We start from the raw sequence: 20,949 nt of genomic DNA on the forward strand, positions 1-20,949 counted from the left end.
ACGTTTCGGACAAAGTCCTTCAGCCGGATGGAAAAGGCAGCGCGTTCAGCTGCTGTCGCAAACAAGTTGTCTCTTTTGAAATATAAAGACGAGAAGAGAGGGTTTTATTATATTCCGTCCTTTTCTGAGGTCGCCCTGCATTAAGATAACTTTCATAATCGTATATATATATATATATATATATATATATATATATATATATATATATATAAATCCAATTTTTAGACGCATCTGTGCAGCTGTCTATTATTATTAATAATAATAATAATAATAATAATAATAATAATAATATTTTTTTATAAACGTGACAAACGCAGCGCCACTAACTTCCCTTCGTCTCTTTGAAGACTAGCTTCCCCTTTTTTCTTTCGTGTGATGTCGTTTTCTCTCTGTAGATGTCAAAAAAATTGTTTTACAGCCAGTCTCAGCCCCGCCCATTTGCAAAAAAAAAAAAAACGGTTGTGTTATTTGCAGAATCCGTGACGAAACCCGTCGGACGGCGCGCCTCTGTGATAATATATAACTTCTATAGAAAAATAAGAATTTAACGACTCGGGTCTGAATGAAACACGATGATGAAGAAACAGTTTCATCGCATGAAGCAGCTGGCGGCCCCGGGGAAGTAAGTCCTCAATTTTGAACTACCTGTTTTTACTCTCTCTGTAGTAATAAAGTTCATTCGCGATAGCGAAAGCTCGGGGCTTCCTTTTGACACCGATTTGCTTTAACTTTTTTTAAAAAGCTTATTAACAATGAAGTTAATGTATGTTACATTTTAAAAATTTACCGTTGTATTTTTGCGCTTTTATTCTATGCTTTACCAGACCTCTCTGTGCTTTACAATGCTTCCCTATGCTTTACCAGACCTCTCTGTGTTTTACAATGCTTCCCTATGCTTTACCAGACCTCTCTGTGTTTTACAATGCTTCCCTATGCTTTACCAGACCTCTCTGTGTTTTACAATGCTTCCCTATGCTTTACCAGACCTCTCTGTGCTTTACAATGCTTCCCTATGCTTTACCAGACCTCTCTGTGCTTTACAATGCTTCCCTATGCTTTGCCAGACCTCTCTGTGCTTTACAATGCTTCCCTATGCTTTACCAGACCTCTCTGTGCTTTACAATGCTTCCCTATGCTTTACCAGACCTCTCTGTGCTTTACAATGCTTCCCTATGCTTTACCAGACCTCTCTGTGCTTTACAATGCTTCCCTATGCTTTACCAGACCTCTCTGTGCTTTACAATGCTTCCCTATGCTTTACCAGACCTCTCTGTGCTTTACAATGCTTCCCTATGCTTTACCAGACCTCTCTGTGCTTTACAATGCTTCCCTATGCTTTACCAGACCTCTCTGTGCTTTACAATGCTTCCCTATGTTTTACCAGACCTCTCTGTGCTTTACAATGCTTCCCTATGCTTTACCACACCTCTCTGTGCTTTACAATGCTTCCCTATGCTTTACCAGACCTCTCTGTGCTTTACAATGCTTCCCTATGCTTTACCAGACCTCTCTGTGCTTTACAATGCTTCCCTATGCTTTACCAGACCTCTCTGTGCTTTACAATGCTTCCCTATGCTTTAACTTTCACTGTGGTTGATTACACTGTGCTGTGCTTTTGGGACACTTTTAAAAGGTTAGTTTACCCTGGTTCTTTCAGTTTCACACCTGGGTCTACGCTTACAAAATGCAGCGAACTTCAAACAGAGCTTTGCATTTTAGACCAGGCTCAAAGCATGCATGTTGTATAAGCTGAAGTTGCAGTTTTGCAGAGATCGTTTGTTAAATCGACAATGAGATTGTGTGTGTGTGTGTGTGTGTGTGTGTGTGTGTGTGTGTGTGTGTGTGTGGGTGGGTGGGTGGGTAGGTGGGGGGGGGGAGAATTGTTCTTTATCAAATTCTTCAATGCCTGTGCTTACTTCTAAAAGCTAACCATCTTTAAAATCCATTCTCTCACCTCTTATTAGCTTTATTAACAGTATCGCTGGTCCCTCCCTTTAATGGAGCGCTGACCATCTTTAAAATCCATTCTCTCACCTCTTATTAGCTTTATTAACAGTATCGCTGGTCCCTCCCTTTACAGGAGCGCTGACCATCTTTAAAATCCATTCTCTCACCTCTTATTAGCTTTATTAACAGTATCGCTGGCCCCTCCCTTTAAAGGAGCGCTGACCATCTTTAAAATCCATTCTCTCACCTCTTATTAGCTTTATTAACAGTATCGCTGGTCCCTCCCTTTAGAAGAGCGCTGACCATCTTTAAAATCCATTCTCTCGCCTCTTATTAGCTTTATTAACAGGCTCTCTGGCTAGCTCTGGTTTTGAACACACAGCCGTGGCGATGGGGGATAGATGTCACTGACAGGCTGGCTAACGTTTCAAATAGAAATCTCTTTCAACAGCAAGTTAAAAAGCGGCCTGCATTTTTAAGCTGTTTCATCTCAGCATCTGTAGACCTTTCGTTTCCTCTTGCTGCTCTGAAAACCACAGCAGGCTGCTAATTTCGGAGCTGCTGGGTTAAAAGCTAGTCTGGTCTTTGCTGTGCACACACAGCGTGCATTCCCCTGTGTGCACAAACTAACCAGGCCAGCAAATATCACGCCCCAGCCAAACACAATGGCAGAGAGGCACAACAATGGATTTGTATTACTCTGACATTGTAGCTGCCCTATCCTTGCGCTAACGTTCCCTCTCTGTTCTGCGGTCGCTAATCCTGGTGTTGCGGAGAAAGTGACCAGGAATCATCTGGGGCTGTGCTCAGAGATAGCTGACCCCCCTCCTCTCTGAACTCCTGGAGAGAGAGAGAGAGAGAGAGAGAGAGAGAGAGGGAGAGGGAGAGGGAGAGGGAGAGGGAGAGGGAGAGGGAGAGGGAGAGAGGGAGAGAGGGAGGGAGAGGGAGAGGGAGAGGGAGAGGGGAGAGGGGAGAGGGGAGAGGGGAGAGGGGGAGGGAGAGAGAGGGAGAGGGAGAGAGAGAGGGAGAAAGCACAGAATGTGACCACAATACAGTTCAATAGCAGACAGACAGACAGACAGCGGCACTGCAATGGTTCTGTATTACACTGAGGGGCAATGGTAGCACAAGTATAGGGCAGCTACAATGGGGTGAGGCTGGTAGAATGGGACCACAGTGTGCTAACTATACCCTCAATGATCTTCAATGGCAGACAGACAGACAGCGGCACTGCAATGGCTCTGTATTACACTGAGGGGCAATGGTAGCACAAGTATAGGGCAGCTACAATGGGGTGAGGCTGGTAGAATGGGACCACAGTGTGCTAACTATACCCTCAATGATCTTCAATGGCAGACAGACAGACAGCGGCACTGCAATGGCTCTGTATTACACTGAGGGGCAATGGTAGCACAAGTATAGGGCAGCTACAATGGGGTGAGGCTGGTAGAATGGGACCACAGTGTGCTAACTATACCCTCAATGATCTTCAATGGCAGACAGACAGACAGTGGTGTAACTAATGCAATGAATCTATATTAATATCCTTTTTTTTTTTAACAGGGCACAAGATGCGACAGATCTCCTTAGTGAAGATTTGGTACAGGTAATTATAGTAATTAATTATACAATTCATAAATCCTCCACAATAAAGATTAAGCCCAATATAGTACATCGTTCTTTTCTAAGCTGTTCTGCACGGGGTGACATCATCACAAGGATAAGATGCAGTGGAGTTGTGGTGGATCCTTGCCTCTGATTGGTTGATTATCTCGCATGCGGTTTTAGAAACCAAGCTCAGTGTTGCTAGGCGATGACGACATTCCGTTCTGCCGTTCTGTACCCCTCCCCTGTCTTTTTTATTGGCTGCAGGTGGAGCAGAGGGTGGAGCCAGCGAAGAAAGCCTCCCAGATCGTTCACAAGAAGCTGATTGGCTGCCTACAAGGACAGCAGGGATTGGACAGTGAGAAACGCATGGTAGGGGTGTGTCTGTGTGTCTGTGTGTGTGTGGATCAGAGTGTGTGTCTGTGTGTGTGTCTGTCTGTCTATCTGTGTGTCTGTGTCTGTGTGTGTCTGTCTGTCTCTGTGTCTGTCTGTGTGTGTGTCTGTCTGTCTATCTGTGTGTCTGTGTCTGTGCGTGTCTGTCTGTCTCTGTCTGTGTGTGTGTCTGTGTGTGTGTGTGTTTCTGTGTGTCTGTGTCTGTCTGTCTGTCTGCTTGTCTCTGTGTGTGTCTGTCTGTGTGTGTGTGTCTGTGTCTGTCTGTCTGTCTGCTTGTCTGTGTGTGTGTGTGTGTGTGTGTGTGTGTGTGTGTGTGTGTGTGTGTGTGTGTGTGTGTGTGTGTGTGTGTGATAATGAAATTGAGAATAATGATCTGCAAGTTTCACTCATCTTTTGACTATCTTACCTAACATAACAGTAGGTATTAATACTAGATTTAAAACTATAAACTACATTAAAACTGTAAATAACGATATACAAATATAATATTATATATGGCTAACCACATTAATTACAGCTCAGCCTATAGGAATATGTCTCTGTGTGTGCAGGGGGGAGTCACACAGTCAGGGGAGCGCAGGGGTCCCCGAGGGTCTCCCCTGGTAAAGGCACGGCCGCGTGGGGTGCAGGGGGGGAGTCACACAGTCAGGGGAACGCAGGGGTCCCCGAGGGTCTCCCCTGGTAAAGACATGGCCGCGTGGTGCGCAGGGGGGAGTCACACAGTCAGGGGAGCGCAGGGGTCCCCGAGGGTCCCCTTGTAAAGGCACGGCCTTATCGTCTCTTCTATTTTTTTTTTCTGTGACAGAAAAAGCTACCCCTGCTGTCCCTGTCTGTTAGCATGGCTGAAAGCTGCAAGGATTTTGATGGGGATTCCAGCATTCGGTAAGTAACTCTAATGATCTTCAATGGCAGACAGACAGACAGCGGCACTGCAGTGGCTCTGTATTACACTGAGGGGCAATGGTAGCACAAGTATAGGGCAGCTACAATGGGGTGAGGCTGCTAGAATGGGACCACAGTGTGCTAACTATACCCTCAATGATCTTCAATGGCAGACAGACAGACAGCGGCACTGCAATGGCTCTGTATTACACTGAGGGGCAATGGTAGCACAAGTATAGGGCAGCTACAATGGGGTGAGGCTGGTAGAATGGGACCACAGTGTGCTAACTATACCCTCAATGATCTTCAATGACAGACAGACAGACAGCGGCACTGCAATGGCTCTGTATTACACTGAGGGGCAATGGTAGCACAAGTATAGGGCAGCTACAATGGGGTGAGGCTGGTAGAATGGGACCACAGTGTGCTAACTATACCCTCAATGATGTTCAATGGCAGACAGACAGACAGCGGCACTGCAATGGCTCTGTATTACACTGAGGGGGCAATGGTAGCACAAGTATAGGGCAGCTACAATGGGGTGAGGCTGGTAGAATGGGACCACAGTGTGCTCACTATACCCTCAATGATCTTCAATGGCAGACAGACAGACAGCAGCACTGCAATGGCTCTGTATTACACTGAGGGGCAATGGTAGCACAAGTATAGGGCAGCTACAATGGGGTGAGGCTGGTAGAATGGGACCACAGTGTGCTAACTATACCCTCAATGATCTTCAATGGCAGACAGACAGACAGCAGCACTGCAATGGCTCTGTATTACACTGAGGGGCAATGGTAGCACAAGTATAGGGCAGCTACAATGGGGTGAGGCTGGTAGAATGGGACCACAGTGTGCTAACTATACCCTCAATGATCTTCAATGGCAGACAGACAGACAGCGGCACTGCAATGGCTCTGTATTACACTGAGGGGCAATGGTAGCACAAGTATAGGGCAGCTACAATGGGGTGAGGCTGGTAGAATGGGACCACAGTGTGCTAACTATACCCTCAATGATCTTCAATGGCAGACAGACAGACAGCAGCACTGCAATGGCTCTGTATTACACTGAGGGGCAATGGTAGCACAAGTATAGGGCAGCTACAATGGGGTGAGGCTGGTAGAATGGGACCACAGTGTGCTAACTATACCCTCAATGATCTTCAATGGCAGACAGACAGACAGCGGCACTGCAATGGCTCTGTATTACACTGAGGGGCAATGGTAGCACAAGTATAGGGCAGCTACAATGGGGTGAGGCTGGTAGAATGGGACCACAGTGTGCTAACTATACCCTCAATGATCTTCAATGGCAGACAGACAGACAGCAGCACTGCAATGGCTCTGTATTACACTGAGGGGCAATGGTAGCACAAGTATAGGGCAGCTACAATGGGGTGAGGCTGGTAGAATGGGACCACAGTGTGCTAACTATACCCTCAATGATCTTCAATGGCAGACAGACAGACAGCGGCACTGCAGTGGCTCGGTGTCACACTGAGGGGTGATTTCTATTGCAGGAGGGTTCTTGAAATGTGCTGCTACATTGAGAAGACCCTGGCGAAGGCGTTGGCTGATTTTGAGGTTCAGGTTGAGAAGGAAGTTCTGGAGCCTTTGAACAAACTGAGTGAGGTGAGACCAGCTTAGAATCAACTCAAAGACCAACGAAAGAGAATTCGAAATCTCATGAGATTCTCTCTTGCACATAATACTGAACTTTTAACATCAAAGAAACTACAAAATGATATCGCTAAAAATAAAAGTCTATACCGGAAGCCATCATCGCAGTCCAGTTGTATTTCATGTTAGAATTCTGAAATGTCACATTTTTTTTTCAATGTCAGTTTTTCTGTTCAGTATCTGGAAAACTACAAAGCGCTGGGTGTGGAATTCAATATGTTAACAAGGGAACATTATTCAGCAGCTTTCACTGGACTCTATGAAGCTGAGGGAGTTCATTCTATATAGAGGGGGTGGAATTCAATATGTTAACAAGGGAACATTATTCAGCAGCTTTCATTGGACTCTATGAAGCTGAGGGAGTTCATTCTATATAGAGGGGTGGAATTCAATATGTTAACAAGGGAACATTATTCAGCAGCTTTCATTGGACTCTATGAAGCTGAGGGAGTTCATTCTATATAGAGGGGGTGGAATTCAATATGTTAACAAGGGAACATTATTCAGCAGCTTTCATTGGACTCTATGAAGCTGAATCAGTTCATTCTATATAGAGGGGGTGGAATTCAATATGTTAACAAGGGAACATTATTCAGCAGCTTTCATTGGACTCTATGAAGCTGAATCAGTTCATTCTATATAGAGGGGGTGGAATTCAATATGTTAACAAGGGAACATTATTCAGCAGCTTTCATTGGACTCTATGAAGCTGAATCAGTTCATTCTATATAGAGGGGGTGGAATTCAATATGTTAACAAGGGAACATTATTCAGCAGCTTTCATTGGACTCTATGAAGCTGAATCAGTTCATTCTATATAGAGGGTGATGCTGCTAAACTTTTGTCCACAGCTGTACATGATGTATCGTAATAGAGGTCTGTATCGCTTGTGATACGAGACCGCAGCATAAAGAACTACAGCTCCCAGCATGCCTCACCATTGCCACGGGTGCAGAGGCATGCTGGGAGCCGTAGTCATTTTCTCCCCTCTTGTTTTTATTCCAGGACGATCTCCCAGAGATTCTCAGGAATAAGAAGCTTTTCGCTAAACTGACAACAGACTGGATCAGTGCGAAAAACAGGAGCAGCTCAGGGGGGCAGGAGGAGGTGGAGGAGACCTGGAGGAAACTGGAACAGGTCAAAGTGAGTCCAGAAACCAGTGGCTTCTCCCCCGTGGACGCTACTGGGAAAATAATTTCAAAGATGGTCAGCGCTCCTTTAAAGGGAGGGGCCAGCGATACTGTTAATAAAGCTAATAAGAGGTGAGAGAATGGATTTTAAAGATGGTCAGCGCTCCTTTAAAGGGAGGGGCCAGCGATACTGTTAATAAAGCTAATAAGAGGTGAGAGAATGGATTTTAAAGATGGTCAGCGCTCCTTTAAAGGGAGGGGCCAGCGATGCTGTTAATAAAGCTAATAAGAGGTGAGAGAATGGATTTTAAAGATGGTCAGCGCCCCTTTAAAGGGAGGGGCCAGCGATACTGTTAATAAAGCTAATAAGAGGCGAGAGAATGGATTTTAAAGATGGTCAGCGCTCCTTTAAAGGGAGGGACCAGCGATACTGTTAATAAAGCTAATAAGAGGTGAGAGAATGGATTTTAAAGATGGTCAGCGCTCCTTTAAAGGGAGGGACCAGCGATGCTGTTAATAAAGCTAATAAGAGGTGAGAGAATGGATTTTAAAGATGGTCAGCGCTCCTTTAAAGGGAGGGACCAGCGATATTGTTAATAAAGCTAATAAGAGGTGAGAGAATGGATTTTAAAGATGGTCAGCGCTCCTTTAAAGGGAGGGACCAGCGATACTGTTAATAAAGCTAATAAGAGGTGAGAGAATGGATTTTAAAGATGGTCAGCGCTCCTTTAAAGGGAGGGACCAGCGATACTGTTAATAAAGCTAATAAGAGGTGAGAGAATGGATTTTAAAGATGGTCAGCGCTCCTTTAAAGGGAGGGACCAGCGATACTGTTAATAAAGCTAATAAGAGGTGAGAGAATGGATTTTAAAGATGGTCAGCGCTCCTTTAAAGGGAGGGACCAGCGATACTGTTAATAAAGCTAATAAGAGGTGAGAGAATGGATTTTAAAGATGGTCAGCGCTCCTTTAAAGGGAGGGACCAGCGATACTGTTAATAAAGCTAATAAGAGGTGAGAGAATGGGATAAGCGGTTCAAGAGATATATGTGGAACAAAGTGTGAAATATTTGCGTTTTGATATAATGGTTTCAAACAGGAACTATCTGTGTGTGTGTATCTGTTTCCCTCAGGACATCTATTCGGCGGATCTGTACCATTTTGCAACGAAAGAAGACGATTACGCCAACTATTTCATCAGAGTGAGTTTCTTATATTTAAAATAAATTTGCCATTTACTAGCCCACAGTTTCTTTCAGAGGAGGCAAAAACTGCAGTTGAACGCCCTCTAGTGGTCATGTCCAGGAATGGAAATCAGACTCCCGCTGCACAGCAGTGTGATCCAGTCCTGGTTTCACTAGGAGTTTAATAATAAGACACACCTGAGCTTGTTAGCTAGACACACTGGGGGCTGATCAAGCTGGTAGCAGTAAAACCTGGACTGGATCACACTGCTGTGCAATAGGAGTCTGATTCCCAGCCCTGATCTCTCTGTCTAAATATCCCACAGTTCCCAGCAATATCCTGTAGCTCTCTTCACTATAAAATCAGCTACAAACCTCCTTCAACCAAAGTCAATCTACAGGGCTGGGAATCAGACTCCCGCTGCACAGCAGTGTGATCCAGTCCTGGTTTCACTAGGAGTTTAATAATCAGACACACCTGAGCTTGTTAGCTAGACACACTGGGGGCTGATCAAGCTGGTAGCAGTAAAACCTGGACTGGATCACACTGCTGTGCAATAAGAGTCTGATTCCCATCCCTGATCTCTCTGTCTAAATATACCCTTTTTAATAGTTTCTCCAAATTTGTGTTCTTTAGTTGCTGGAGCTCCAAGCGCAATATCACAAGAAGTCCTTTGAAATCCTAGACCCCATGATAACCGAACTGAAGGAAAACAGCAACATTACAAGTAAGTCTGGGTTTTTATTTTTAATCCAAAGCGACTTCTAGAGACTAGGGGGGGAAACTCTGCATCATCAACAACTGCTGCTGCTGCTGCAGAGTCACTTCCAATAGGAGCTTGTTTGTTTGACGTCTCATCCGAAGGACGGAGCACAAGGAGGTGTAGCGACTCGCTCAGGGTCACACACACACACACACACGCACACACACACACACACACACACACACACACACACAGGGAGTCGGTGGCTGAGGTGGGATTTGAATTGCCATTGAATTTACACTGAAGACGCTGTGAGAGACTTCTAGTGGAAACGTTTGCCATTGAATTTACACTGAAGACGCTGAGAAAGACTTCTAGTGGAAACGTTTGCCATTGAATTTACACTGAAGACGCTGAGAGACTTCTAGTGGAAACGTTTGCCATTGAATTTACACTGAAGACGCTGAGAGAGACTTCTAGTGGAAACGTTTGCCATTGAATTTACACTGAAGACGCTGAGAAAGACTTCTAGTGGAAACGTTTGCCATTGAATTTACACTGAAGACGCTGAGAAAGACTTCTAGTGGAAACGTTTGCCGTTGAATTTACACTGAAGACGCTGTGAGAGACTTCTAGTGGAAACGTTTGCCATTGAATTTACACTGAAGACGCTGAGAGAGACTTCTAGTGGAAACGTTTGCCATTGAATTTACACTGAAGACGCTGAGAAAGACTTCTAGTCACTGAACTTATGAAATCTCTTTCAGTCTTGACTTTAGTGCTATTGAGTGTTTTAATAGTTGTGGATTACCTCCCCCCCATATAAAACAACAAAAAATACATTTTCAACGAAAACTATAATTGTGCTAGTTTTCACTATCTCCCGCATCAAAGCGTTATCCTCATACACAGACGGGGTTATAACGCACATGACTTCTCTCTGCCCTGTTTGCTCCCTAACAGCGTCCCAGGTGAGCAGCCCCTCTCTGGGCGTCTATGGAGTCTCTCTGGCCACACACTTGAGAACCAGCTCCAGAGAGATCGCCCTCCCCATTGAAGAGTGTGTGAAGATGCTGCTGGTGAAGGGTATGAGAGAGGAGGTGAGGGCATGCAAGCCACTGCAATGGGCAGGGCTGGGAATCAGACTCCCGTCAGACTCTCCAGTCCTGGTTGCACTAGGAGTTTAATAATAAGACACACCTGAGCTTGTTAGCTAGACACACTGGGGGCTGATCAAGCTGGTAGCAGTAAAACCTGGAATGGATCACACTGCTGTGCAATAGGAGTCTGATTATAAAAAGGGCTGGATCGCATCAATATCAGGGTCTAGCGCTGTATATTATAAAGACATTTCAGAGGGCTGGATCGCATCAATATCAGGGTCTAGTGCTATATATTATAAAGACATTTCAGAGGGCTGGATCGCATCGATATCAGGGTCTAGTGCTATATATTATAAAGACATTTCAGAGAGTGCTGTATTGTATTGAATTGTATTGTGTGTTTCAGGGTCTCTTCAGACTGGCAGCTGCAGCCTCTGTTGTGAAGAAGCTGAAAGCGGGGCTGGACTGTGGAAACATCGACCCCACGGAGTTCTACTCCGACCCCCACGCTGTGGCAGGTGAGACGCGACCACCAGAGACTGGCTTTACCAGACCTCTCTGTGCTTTACAATGCTTCCCTATGCTTTACCAGACCTCTCTGTGCTTTACAATGCTTCCCTATGCTTTAGCAGACCTCTCTGTGCTTTACAATGCTTCCCTATGCTTTACCAGACCTCTCTGTGCTTTACAATGCTTCCCTATGCTTTACCAGACCTCTCTGTGCTTTACAATGCTTCCCTATGCTTTACCAGACCTCTCTGTGCTTTACAATGCTTCCCTATGCTTTACCAGACCTCTCTGTGCTTCACAATGCTTCCCTATGCTTTACCAGACCTCTCTGTGCTTTACAATGCTTCCCTATGCTTTACCAGACCTCTCTGTGCTTTACAATGCTTCCCTACGCTTTAGCTTTCACTGTGCTGTATTACATTTTGCTGTGCTTTTCTATGGGACACTTCTATAGGGAGATCCATTTAGATCAATTATCTATTAAAATGAGTTTAATTCAAATCAATCTGTGTTTTTTTTTTATATTTCTTTGACAGGTGCTTTAAAGTCTTACCTGAGAGAGATGCCACAGCCTATGATGACCTTTGAACTCTACAATGATTGGTTTAAAGCAGCCAGGTAAGGATCTGCAATGACAGACAGACAGACAGCGGCACTGCAATGGCTCTGTATTACACTGAGGGGCAATGGTAGCACAAGTATAGGGCAGCTACAATGGGGTGAGGCTGGTAGAATGGGACCACAGTGTGCTAACTATACCCTCAATGATCTTCAATGACAGACAGACAGACAGCGGCACTGCAATGGCTCTGTATTACACTGAGGGGCAATGGTAGCACAAGTATAGGGCAGCTACAATGGGGTGAGGCTGGTAGAATGGGACCACAGTGTGCTAACTATACCCTCAATGATCTTCAATGGCAGACAGACAGACAGCGGCACTGCAATGGTTCTGTATTACACTGAGGGGCAATGGTAGCACAAGTATAGGGCAGCTACAATGGGGTGAGGCTGGTAGAATGGGACCACAGTTTCTGTTTTTTTTCCCCCTAGTGAAAAAGACCAACAGAAAAAGCTGGAGGGTTTTCAAGAACTGTGTTGCAAACTGCCACGAGAAAACTACAACAATCTTAGGTAAGTACCCAACTAAACCACTAGAGGGCTCTCCCTCCCTCCCTCCCTCCCCAGCTCCACTAGAGCCACACTGCTTCCCTCCCAGTCTCTCCTCAGCTCCATTAGAGCCACGCTGCTTCCCTCCCAGTCCCTCCTCAGCTCCGCTAGAGCCACACTGCTTCCCTCCCAGTCCCTCCTCAACTCCGCTAGAGCCACACTGCTTCCCTCCCAGTCCCTCCTCAGCTCCGCTAGAGCCACACTGCTTCCCTCCCAGTCCCTCCTCAGCTCCGCTAGAGCCACACTGCTTCCCTCCCAGTCCCTCCTCAGCTCCACTAGAGCCACACTGCTTCCCTCCCAGTCCCTCCTCAGCTCCGCTAGAGCCACACTGCTTCCCTCCCAGTCCCTCCTCAGCTCCACTAGAGCCACACTGCTTCCCTCCCAGTCCCTCCTCAGCTCCACTAGAGCCGCGCTGCTTCCCTCCCAGTCCCTCCTCAGCTCCGCTAGAGCCACGCTGCTTCCCTCCCAGTCCCTCCTCAGCTCCACTAGAGCCACACTGCTTCCCTCCCAGTCCCTCCTCAGCTCCACTAGAGCCACGCTGCTTCCCTCCCAGTCCCTCCTCAGCTCCGCTAGAGCCACGCTGCTTCCCTCCCAGTCCCTCCTCAGCTCCGCTAGAGCCACGCTGCTTCCCTCCCAGTCCCTCCTCAGCTCCGCTAGAGCCACACTGCTTCCCTCCCAGTCCCTCCTCAGCTCCACTAGAGCCACACTGCTTCCCTCCCAGTCCCTCCTCAGCTCCACTAGAGCCACACTGCTTCCCTCCCAGTCCCTCCTCAGTAATATTTTCCTTGTTTTTTTCCAGGTATCTTGTAAAGTTCTTGGCTAAGCTAGCGGAGCTCCAGGAAGTGAATAAAATGTCCCCCAGCAATATCGCCATTGTCTTGGGTCCTAACTTGCTGTGGCCGCAGAACGAAGGGTAAGACTCATTACCGCCCACTGGTGGCGGAGGGGGTGCAGTGCAGGCACAGGTCACCCGTCACTCCATCTCTCTGTTTGAAGCGCTTCTCCCATTGTCAGGAAACTTGCTCTTAACATTATTCAGCTCAAGTTCATGAGAATATTGGATTCTGGGGATGTAGAGTTGAGTCTGTCTGTCTGTCTCCATTCTCTTACCTCTTACTGGCTTTATTAACAGTATCGCTGGCCCCTCCCTTTAAAGGAGCGCTGACCATCTTTAAAATCCATTCTCTCACCTCTTATTAGCTTTATTAACAGTATCGCTGGTTCCTCCCTTTAAAGGAGCGCTGACCATCTTTAAAATCCATTCTCTCACCTCTTATTAGCTTTATTAACAGTATCGCTGGCCCCTCCCTTTAAAGGAGCGCTGACCATCTTTAAAATCCATCCTCTCACCTCTTATTAGCCTTATTAACAGTATCGCTGGCCCCTCCCTTTAAAGGAGCGCTGACCATCTTTAAAATCCATTCTCTCACCTCTTATTAGCTTTATTAACAGTATCGCTGGCCCCTCCCTTTAAAAGAGCGCTGACCGTCTTTAAAATCCAGCTCTGCTCTTGGTGGGTGCTGTGTGTGTGACGGGGGCTTGTGTTTTTGTCTCTGTGTGTCTCTGCAGCGAGACGCTGATGCTGGACATGGCGACAGCGTCCTCGGTGCAGGTGGTGAAGGTCATAGAGCCTCTCGTTCAGTTTGCAGACAGGCTGTTTCCTGGAGGTAAGCAGACTGCAAAAAACACCACAGGATTTTTTAAAAGCGTGAAATATTTCAAACCAGCAGCTGGGGATAAAAAAAAGCGTTTTTGGACCCCTAAGAAATTTGAATTCAGTTGTGACTGAAGAAACTAGGCAAATCAAAGCGTTTTCTTTCAAAGAAATGAATTAAAAACAAACACAGTATCCCTTGTTTGAGAGCTGACTAGACAGCGTTTGTTTGTTTTTCTGGTCTCTGCTTCCACAGTCAGTTTATCCACACAGATGAACTCACTGGTTTAGTCCAGCGCTTCACTGTTGTGTCTGCTGGTTTGCATTCCCCGCTGTGCTCTCAATCGCTGAACCAGACCCTTAACTGATCTGATCGCTTGCTTAATTCAAACGTTTGTAATTGTTTTCAGCTCTGAAACGGTTGCAGATTTTAGAAGCAACTTGAAATCAGAGCTGAGAACGATTACAAAGGTCTAATTAATTAATCAGTTCGATTCAGGGTCTGGTTCAGCAATTGAGAGCTCAGTTGGGCTGAAAACCAGCCGGGGTTGGGATGCGCTGGTTTAGAACACGGGTCTTACTGGTTCGTAGTTTCCTGGTTTCAGCACACGCTCAATCGAGCCCACACGGGTGTCAATCCACTTAACTCAATACCAGAAGTACTTCACACCTGATTTTAACAATTGATCTCGTTTAGGTGAACCGGTAGTTTTTACGCACAGCCAGATTAACAGGAGCTAGTGCCATCTAGTGGACAAACAGAACATTACACTTTCTAACCCATTATGAGCTACATTCTTAAACATTCTTAAACTTACATACGTTTTGAATCACTTTACCACTATGATATACACTCAAGAGTTTAATTGATCATTATTGGTTGCAACCCAGCGCTGGGAATCAGACTCCTATCGCACAGCAGCGTGATCCAGTCCAGGTTTTACTGCTACCATCTTGAGCAGCCCCCAGTGTGTCTAGCTAACAAGCTCAGGTGTGTCTTATTATTAAACACCCAGTGAAACCAGGACTGGATCACACTGCTGTGCAGCGGGAGTCTGATTCCCAGCCCTGTAGATAGACTTTGGTTGAAGGAGGTTTGTAGCTGATTTTATAGTGAAGAGAGCTACAGGATATTGCTGGGAACTGTGGGATATTTAGACAGAGAGATCAGGGAGGGGAATCAGACTCCTATCGCACAGCAGTGTGATCCAGTCCAGGTTTTACTGCTACCAGCTTGATCAGCCCCCAGTGTGTCTAGCTAACAAGCTCAGGTGTGTCTTATTATTAAACTCCTAGTGAAACCAGGACTGGATCACACTGCTGTGCAGCGGGAGTCTGATTCCCAGCCCTGTGGTTGCTGATTTATAGACTAAAATGTTTTTCGATCCTTACAGACGTCGATTTTGATACCCCGGTCTGCCACAGCGTCCCGACGGCGGTAGAGAAAGCCCTCCCACCTCCACAGAAGAAGACAGTGGAGGAGCCCGCAGTCCAGACAGCGCCCCCTACAGGCAGAGGCTGTACAGCCCCAGACAGGTAACTGAAAAACACAAATGCCTCTTTGTGCTTCACGTCAACCCCTTTTAGTAACTGCATGTGTTCGGGAGAAAAATGAGTTTGTGTGTTTTGTAATAGTGATTATTATTATTATTATTATTATTATTATTATTATTATTATTATTATTATTATTATTATTATTTATTTCTTAGCAGACGCCCTTATCCAGGGCGACTTACAGTTGTAAACAAAAATACATTTCAAGAACCACAGTACAAGTAATAATACAATTAAGAGCAAGATAAATACAATGACTTTAGTTCTAGCAAGTGTGACAAAATACGATTCAATAACGGAGCAGATAACAGTGTCAGTGATAGTTACATCAGGATATAATTAAATACAGAATACTATAGATTCAATAACACTTGACAGATTACAGTACTCTAAAATACAGGACTATCGCTGGTTATTTAGAACAAACATGTCTCTGTAATAATGCAAGGAGCTGTTTATGTAATTTTTCAGTGTAATTGTAATCACTGCAGTGTAAGTGTAACTAGTCATGATTGAACACCACGGCACTTGAATCCTCTGTTCTGTCAGCCCCCCGAAGCTCAAGTCCAGCCTACGGGTCAGTACCTCCGCTCCGGTCATCATAAAGTCCGGTTCTGTGGCACGACGGACCAGCCTCTGGGACAATATGAACCAGAACCAGAACCAGAATCGAGGAGAAGAGACCCAGGCCGTCCAGACACCAGCCCCCGAAACCCAGCCTCCCCCACACCCCTCCCCCAAAGCTGGGGAGCCCTGCAAAGGTGAGAGGCTTTGTCAGTGCTCTACAGCTGTAGCCAATAGCTTTGCATCACCCTGTAGAATGACCTTGCTGGCTAGGACTACGGCTCCCAGCATGCCTCTGCACCCGCGGCAATGGTGATGCATGCTGGGAGCTGTAGTTCTTTATGCTGTGGGCTCGTATCACAAGCGATACAGACCTCTATTACGATACATCATGTACAGCTGTGGACAAAAGTTTAGCAGCATCACCCTCTATGTAGAATGAACTGGTTCAGCTTCATAAAGTGGAATGATGTGACTCCAGGTCTCTTGTTTCCGGGAGACCCTGTTTTGATGTGACTCCAGGCCTCTAGTTTCCACGGGACCCTGTTTTGATGTGACTCCAGGTCTCTCGTTTCCAGGGGACCCTGTTTTGATGTGACTACAGGTCTCTCGTTTCCAGAGGACCCTGTTTTGATGTGACTCCAGGTCTCTTGTTTCCAGGGGACCCTGTTTTGATGTGATCAGGTCTCTTGTTTCCGGGGGACCCTTTTTTGATGTGACTCCAGGTCTCTCATTTCTGGGGGACCCTGTTTTGATGTGTTCAGGTCTCTTGTTTCCAGGGGACCCTGTTTTGATGTGACTCCAGGTCTCTCGTTTCTGGGGGACCCTGTTTTGATGTGACTCCAGGCCTCTAGTTTCCACGGGACCCTGTTTTGATGTGACTCCAGGTCTCTCGTTTCCAGGGGACCCTGTTTTGATGTGACTCCAGGTCTCTTGTTTCTAGGGGACCCTGTTTTGATGTGTTCAGGTCTCTCGTTTCCGGGGGACCCTGTTTTGATGTGACTCCAGGTCTCTCGTTTCCAGAGGACCCTGTTTTGATGTGACTCCAGGTCTCTCGTTTCCGGGGGACCCTGTTTTGATGTGATCAGGTCTCTTGTTTCCTGGGGACCCTGTTTTGATGCTCCAGGTCTATCGTTTCCAGGGGACCCTGTTTTGATGTGACTCTAGGTCTCTCGTTTCCGGGGGACCCTGTTTTGATGTGACTCCAGGTCTCTCGTTTCCAGAGGACCCTGTTTTGATGTGACTCCAGGTCTCTCGTTTCCGGGGGACCATGTTTTGATGTGACTCCAGGTCTCTCGTTTCCAGAGGACCCTGTTTTGATGTGACTCCAGGTCTCTCGTTTCCGGGGGACCATGTTTTGATGTGATCAGGTCTCTTGTTTCCGGGGGACACTGTTTTGATGTGTTCAGGTCTCTCGTTTCCGGGGGACCCTGTTTTGATGTGACTCCAGGTCTCTCGTTTCCAGAGGACCCTGTTTTGATGTGACTCCAGGTCTCTCGTTTCCGGGGGACCATGTTTTGATGTGATCAGGTCTCTTGTTTCCGGGGGACCCTGTTTTGATGTGACTCCAGGTCTCTTGTTGTGTGTCGGTCCTCACAGGGCCGAATCTGCGCTGCTGTTTGAAAATCCTTCAGCAGACGAACCCTCTGATCCGCCTGCTGGGCCCGGCCGGTGAGTCTGAGCAGGGACCGGGCGGGGACAAGGGACCGGGGCGGGGCTCTGAGGGACCGGGGCGGGGCTCTGAGGGACCGTGCGGGGCTCTGAGGGGCCGGGGCGGGGCTCTGAGGGGCCGGGGCGGGGCTCTGAGGGACCGGGCGGGGGCAAGGGACCGGGGCGGGGCTCTGAGGGACCGGGCGGGGCTCTGAGGGACCGGGGCGAGGCTCTGAGGGACTGGGCGGGGCTCTGAGGGGAAGGGCGGGGCTCTGAGGGGCAGGGGCGGGGCTTTGAGGGGGCGGGGCTCTGAGGGACCAGGCTGGGCTCTGAGGGACCGGGGCGGGGCTCTGAGGGACCGGGCAGGGCTCTGAGGGACCGGGGCGGGGCTCTGAGGGACCGGGGCGGGGCTCTGAGGGACCGGGCTGGGCTCTGAGGGACCAGGCTGGGCTCTGAGGGACCGGGGCGGGGCTCTGAGGGACCGGGCTGGGCTCTGAGGGACCGGGCTTTGAGGGGCGGGGCTCTGAGGAGTGGGGCTCTGAGGGGCTGAGAGAAGGTAAAGAGACGGGACTATCATGGTTTGAGGTCAATTCTCTTTTAAAATCAATTCCCAATGGAAGCATTATCACTGCCCCTCCCTTTAAAGGAGCGCTGACCATCTTTGAAATCCATTCTCTCACCTCTTATTAGCTTTATTAACAGTATCGCTGGCCCCTCCCTTTGAAGGAGCGCTGACCATCTTTAAAATCCATTCTCTCACCTCTTATTAGCTTTATTAACAGCATCGCTGGCCCCTCCCTTTAAAGGAGCGCTGACCATCTTTAAAATCCATTCTCTCACCTCTTATTAGCTTTATTAACAGTATCGCTGGCCCCTCCCTTTAAAGGAGCGCTGACCATCTTTAAAATCCATTCTCTCACCTCTTATTAGCTTTATTAACAGTATCGCTGGTCCCTCCCTTTAAAGGAGCGCTGACCATCTTTAAAATCCATTCTCTCACCTCTTATTAGCTTTATTAACAGTATCGCTGGCCCCTCCCTTTAAAGGAGCGCTGACCATCTTTAAAATCCATTCTCTCACCTCTTATTAGCTTTATTAACAGTATCGCTGGCCCCTCCCTTTAAAGGAGCGCTGACCATCTTTAAAATCCATTCTCTCACCTCTTATTAGCTTTATTAACAGCATCGCTGGCCCCTCCCTTTAAAGGAGCGCTGACCATCTTTAAAATCCATTCTCTCACCTCTTATTAGCTTTATTAACAGTATCGCTGGTCCCTCCCTTTAAAGGAGCGCTGACCATCTTTAAAATCCATTCTCTCACCTCTTATTAGCTTTATTAACAGCATCGCTGGCCCCTCCCTTTAAAGGAGCGCTGACCATCTTTAAAATCCATTCTCTCACCTCTTATTAGCTTTATTAACAGCATCGCTGGCCCCTCCCTTTAAAGGAGCGCTGACCATCTTTAAAATCCATTCTCTCACCTCTTATTAGCTTTATTAACAGTATCGCTGGTCCCTCCCTTTAAAGGAGCGCTGACCATCTTTAAAATCCATTCTCTCACCTCTTATTAGCTTTATTAACAGTATCGCTGGCCCCTCCCTTTAAAGGAGCGCTGACCATCTTTAAAATCCATTCTCTCACCTCTTATTAGCTTTATTAACAGTATCGCTGGTCCCTCCCTTTAAAGGAGCGCTGACCAGCTTTATTTTCATAATTCAACTCTTCAGAAATACAGTGGGGGGGTGGGGGGGGGGAACAATTATTAATTTCTTGGTTTATTTTTTTTTCTTTTTCTTTTTCAAAGCCAAAAAACCTGCAAACCACAGGCCTGCCATCACCCAAGCCCCAGCTTGTGAACTGACATCCAAATCAATGAACCAGAACAAGCCCCAGGCTCATGTGAACACCCCAGCCCAGAGAGAGAGCTGCGCCTCCAAGCCTAACCCATCCCTCCATGCACAGGCTTCATCGCAAAGGAAGGCAGGAGGACAGAAACGTGTTAAAGGGGGTCTCAGAGTACCCAATTTCCCCCCGCCCCTCCCTCCTCAACAGCCAATCAAAGAACAGCTGTCGTCTTCCTCAAAATAACCTTCTGAAAAATGTTTAAAAATCTGAGACGGATAATGGTGTTTCAAGGAATCTCTGGAGAGGGTCTCCCTGTATCAAAACAAAAAAAACGTTTTTGTGACCAAACTGTGACCTCATTTTTTTAACCCCGTCAGTCCTGGACCTTATCCTTATCTTGGCTCAGTAAAGGAGTGTATTTTTTCAGCTCGACCAAAAAAATAATTCAGGACTGACAGGGTTAATTTTGAGGTGCATTGTGCTCCACTCTCGTAGCAACAAGAGAGAGCTCCCTAGCAACCAGAAGTTCGTACTGTCTTTGGTTTTGTCCTGTATACACTGTTTTAAATTTGTTCTGACCACTATTCCAGTGAAAAATATAATATAATTTAATTTAATTTAATTTAATTTAATTTAATTTAATAATATCATAAGGTTTGGACAAAATAATAGAAACACCTGCCATAGCACTGTCAATAGCACAGCATGGGACTGATTCACCTGCTATAGCACTGTCAATAGCACAGCATGGGACTGATTCACCTGCCATAGCACTGTCAATAGCACAGCATGGGACTGATTCACCTGCCATAGCACTGTCAATAGCACAGCATGGGACTGATTCACCTGCTATAGCACTGTCAATAGCACAGCATGGGACTGATTCACCTGCCATAGCACTGTCAATAGCACAGCATGGGACTGATTCACCTGCCATAGCACTGTCAATAGCACAGCATGGGACTGATTCACCTGCCATAGCACTGTCAATAGCACAGCATGGGACTGATTCACCTGCCATAGCACTGTCAATAGCACAGCATGGGACTGATTCACCTGCTATAGCACTGTCAATAGCACAGCATGGGACTGATTCACCTGCCATAGCACTGTCAATAGCACAGCATGGGACTGATTCACCTGCCATAGCACTGTTAATAGCACAGCATGGGACTGATTCACCTCCTATAGCACTGTCAATAGCACAGCATGGGACTGATTCACCTGCCATAGCACTGAATAGCACAGCATGGGACTGATTCACCTGCTATAGCACTGTCAATAGCACAGCATGGGACTGATTCACCTGCTATAGCACTGTCAAAAGCACAGCATGGGACTGATTCACCTGCCATAGCACTGTCAATAGCACAG

At 46.8% G+C, this 20,949-nt stretch overlaps 1 protein-coding gene across 2 annotated transcripts; it reads left to right on the forward strand.

Annotated features, from left to right (window-relative positions):
* Positions 1 to 346: 346 nt before the first annotated feature.
* LOC117962944 (SH3 domain-binding protein 1-like) lies at positions 347 to 20,462 on the forward strand. 2 transcript variants are annotated; one of them, XM_059016454.1, is made up of 18 exons: positions 347 to 622; positions 3,511 to 3,553; positions 3,820 to 3,924; positions 4,751 to 4,827; positions 6,350 to 6,461; positions 7,515 to 7,652; positions 8,771 to 8,839; positions 9,459 to 9,549; positions 10,489 to 10,625; positions 11,035 to 11,146; positions 11,675 to 11,756; positions 12,192 to 12,272; positions 13,108 to 13,221; positions 13,878 to 13,975; positions 15,357 to 15,498; positions 16,067 to 16,278; positions 17,681 to 17,752; positions 19,535 to 20,461. In XM_059016454.1, the coding sequence occupies exons 1-18, from the start codon at positions 573 to 575 to the stop codon at positions 19,816 to 19,818; spliced, it is 2,019 nt and encodes a 672-aa protein (XP_058872437.1). In that variant the 5' UTR covers positions 347 to 572; the 3' UTR covers positions 19,819 to 20,461. The 2 variants fall into 2 exon arrangements, with proteins under 2 accessions (XP_058872437.1, XP_058872438.1); XM_059016455.1 differs by lacking the exon at positions 17,681 to 17,752 and having other exon boundaries at positions 19,535 to 20,462.
* The last annotated feature ends 487 nt before the right edge of the window (positions 20,463 to 20,949 follow it).

The sequence above is a fragment of the Acipenser ruthenus genome, chromosome 53 (assembly GCF_902713425.1).
Source record: "Acipenser ruthenus chromosome 53, fAciRut3.2 maternal haplotype, whole genome shotgun sequence".
NCBI classification, from domain to species: Eukaryota; Metazoa; Chordata; class Actinopteri; order Acipenseriformes; family Acipenseridae; genus Acipenser; species Acipenser ruthenus.

What these genes read in the sequence shown, in the direction of transcription:
- LOC117962944 (XM_059016454.1), top strand. Translation starts at nt 573, where the DNA reads ATGATGAAGAAACAGTTTCATCGCATGAAGCAGCTGGCGGCCCCGGGG. An exon ending in GATGGGGATTCCAGCATTCG is followed by an intron (nt 4,828 to 6,349) that starts GTAAGTAACTCT and finishes TTTCTATTGCAG; the next exon opens with GAGGGTTCTTGAAATGTGCT. An exon ending in CCGCCTGCTGGGCCCGGCCG is followed by an intron (nt 17,753 to 19,534) that starts GTGAGTCTGAGC and finishes TCTTTTTCAAAG; the next exon opens with CCAAAAAACCTGCAAACCAC.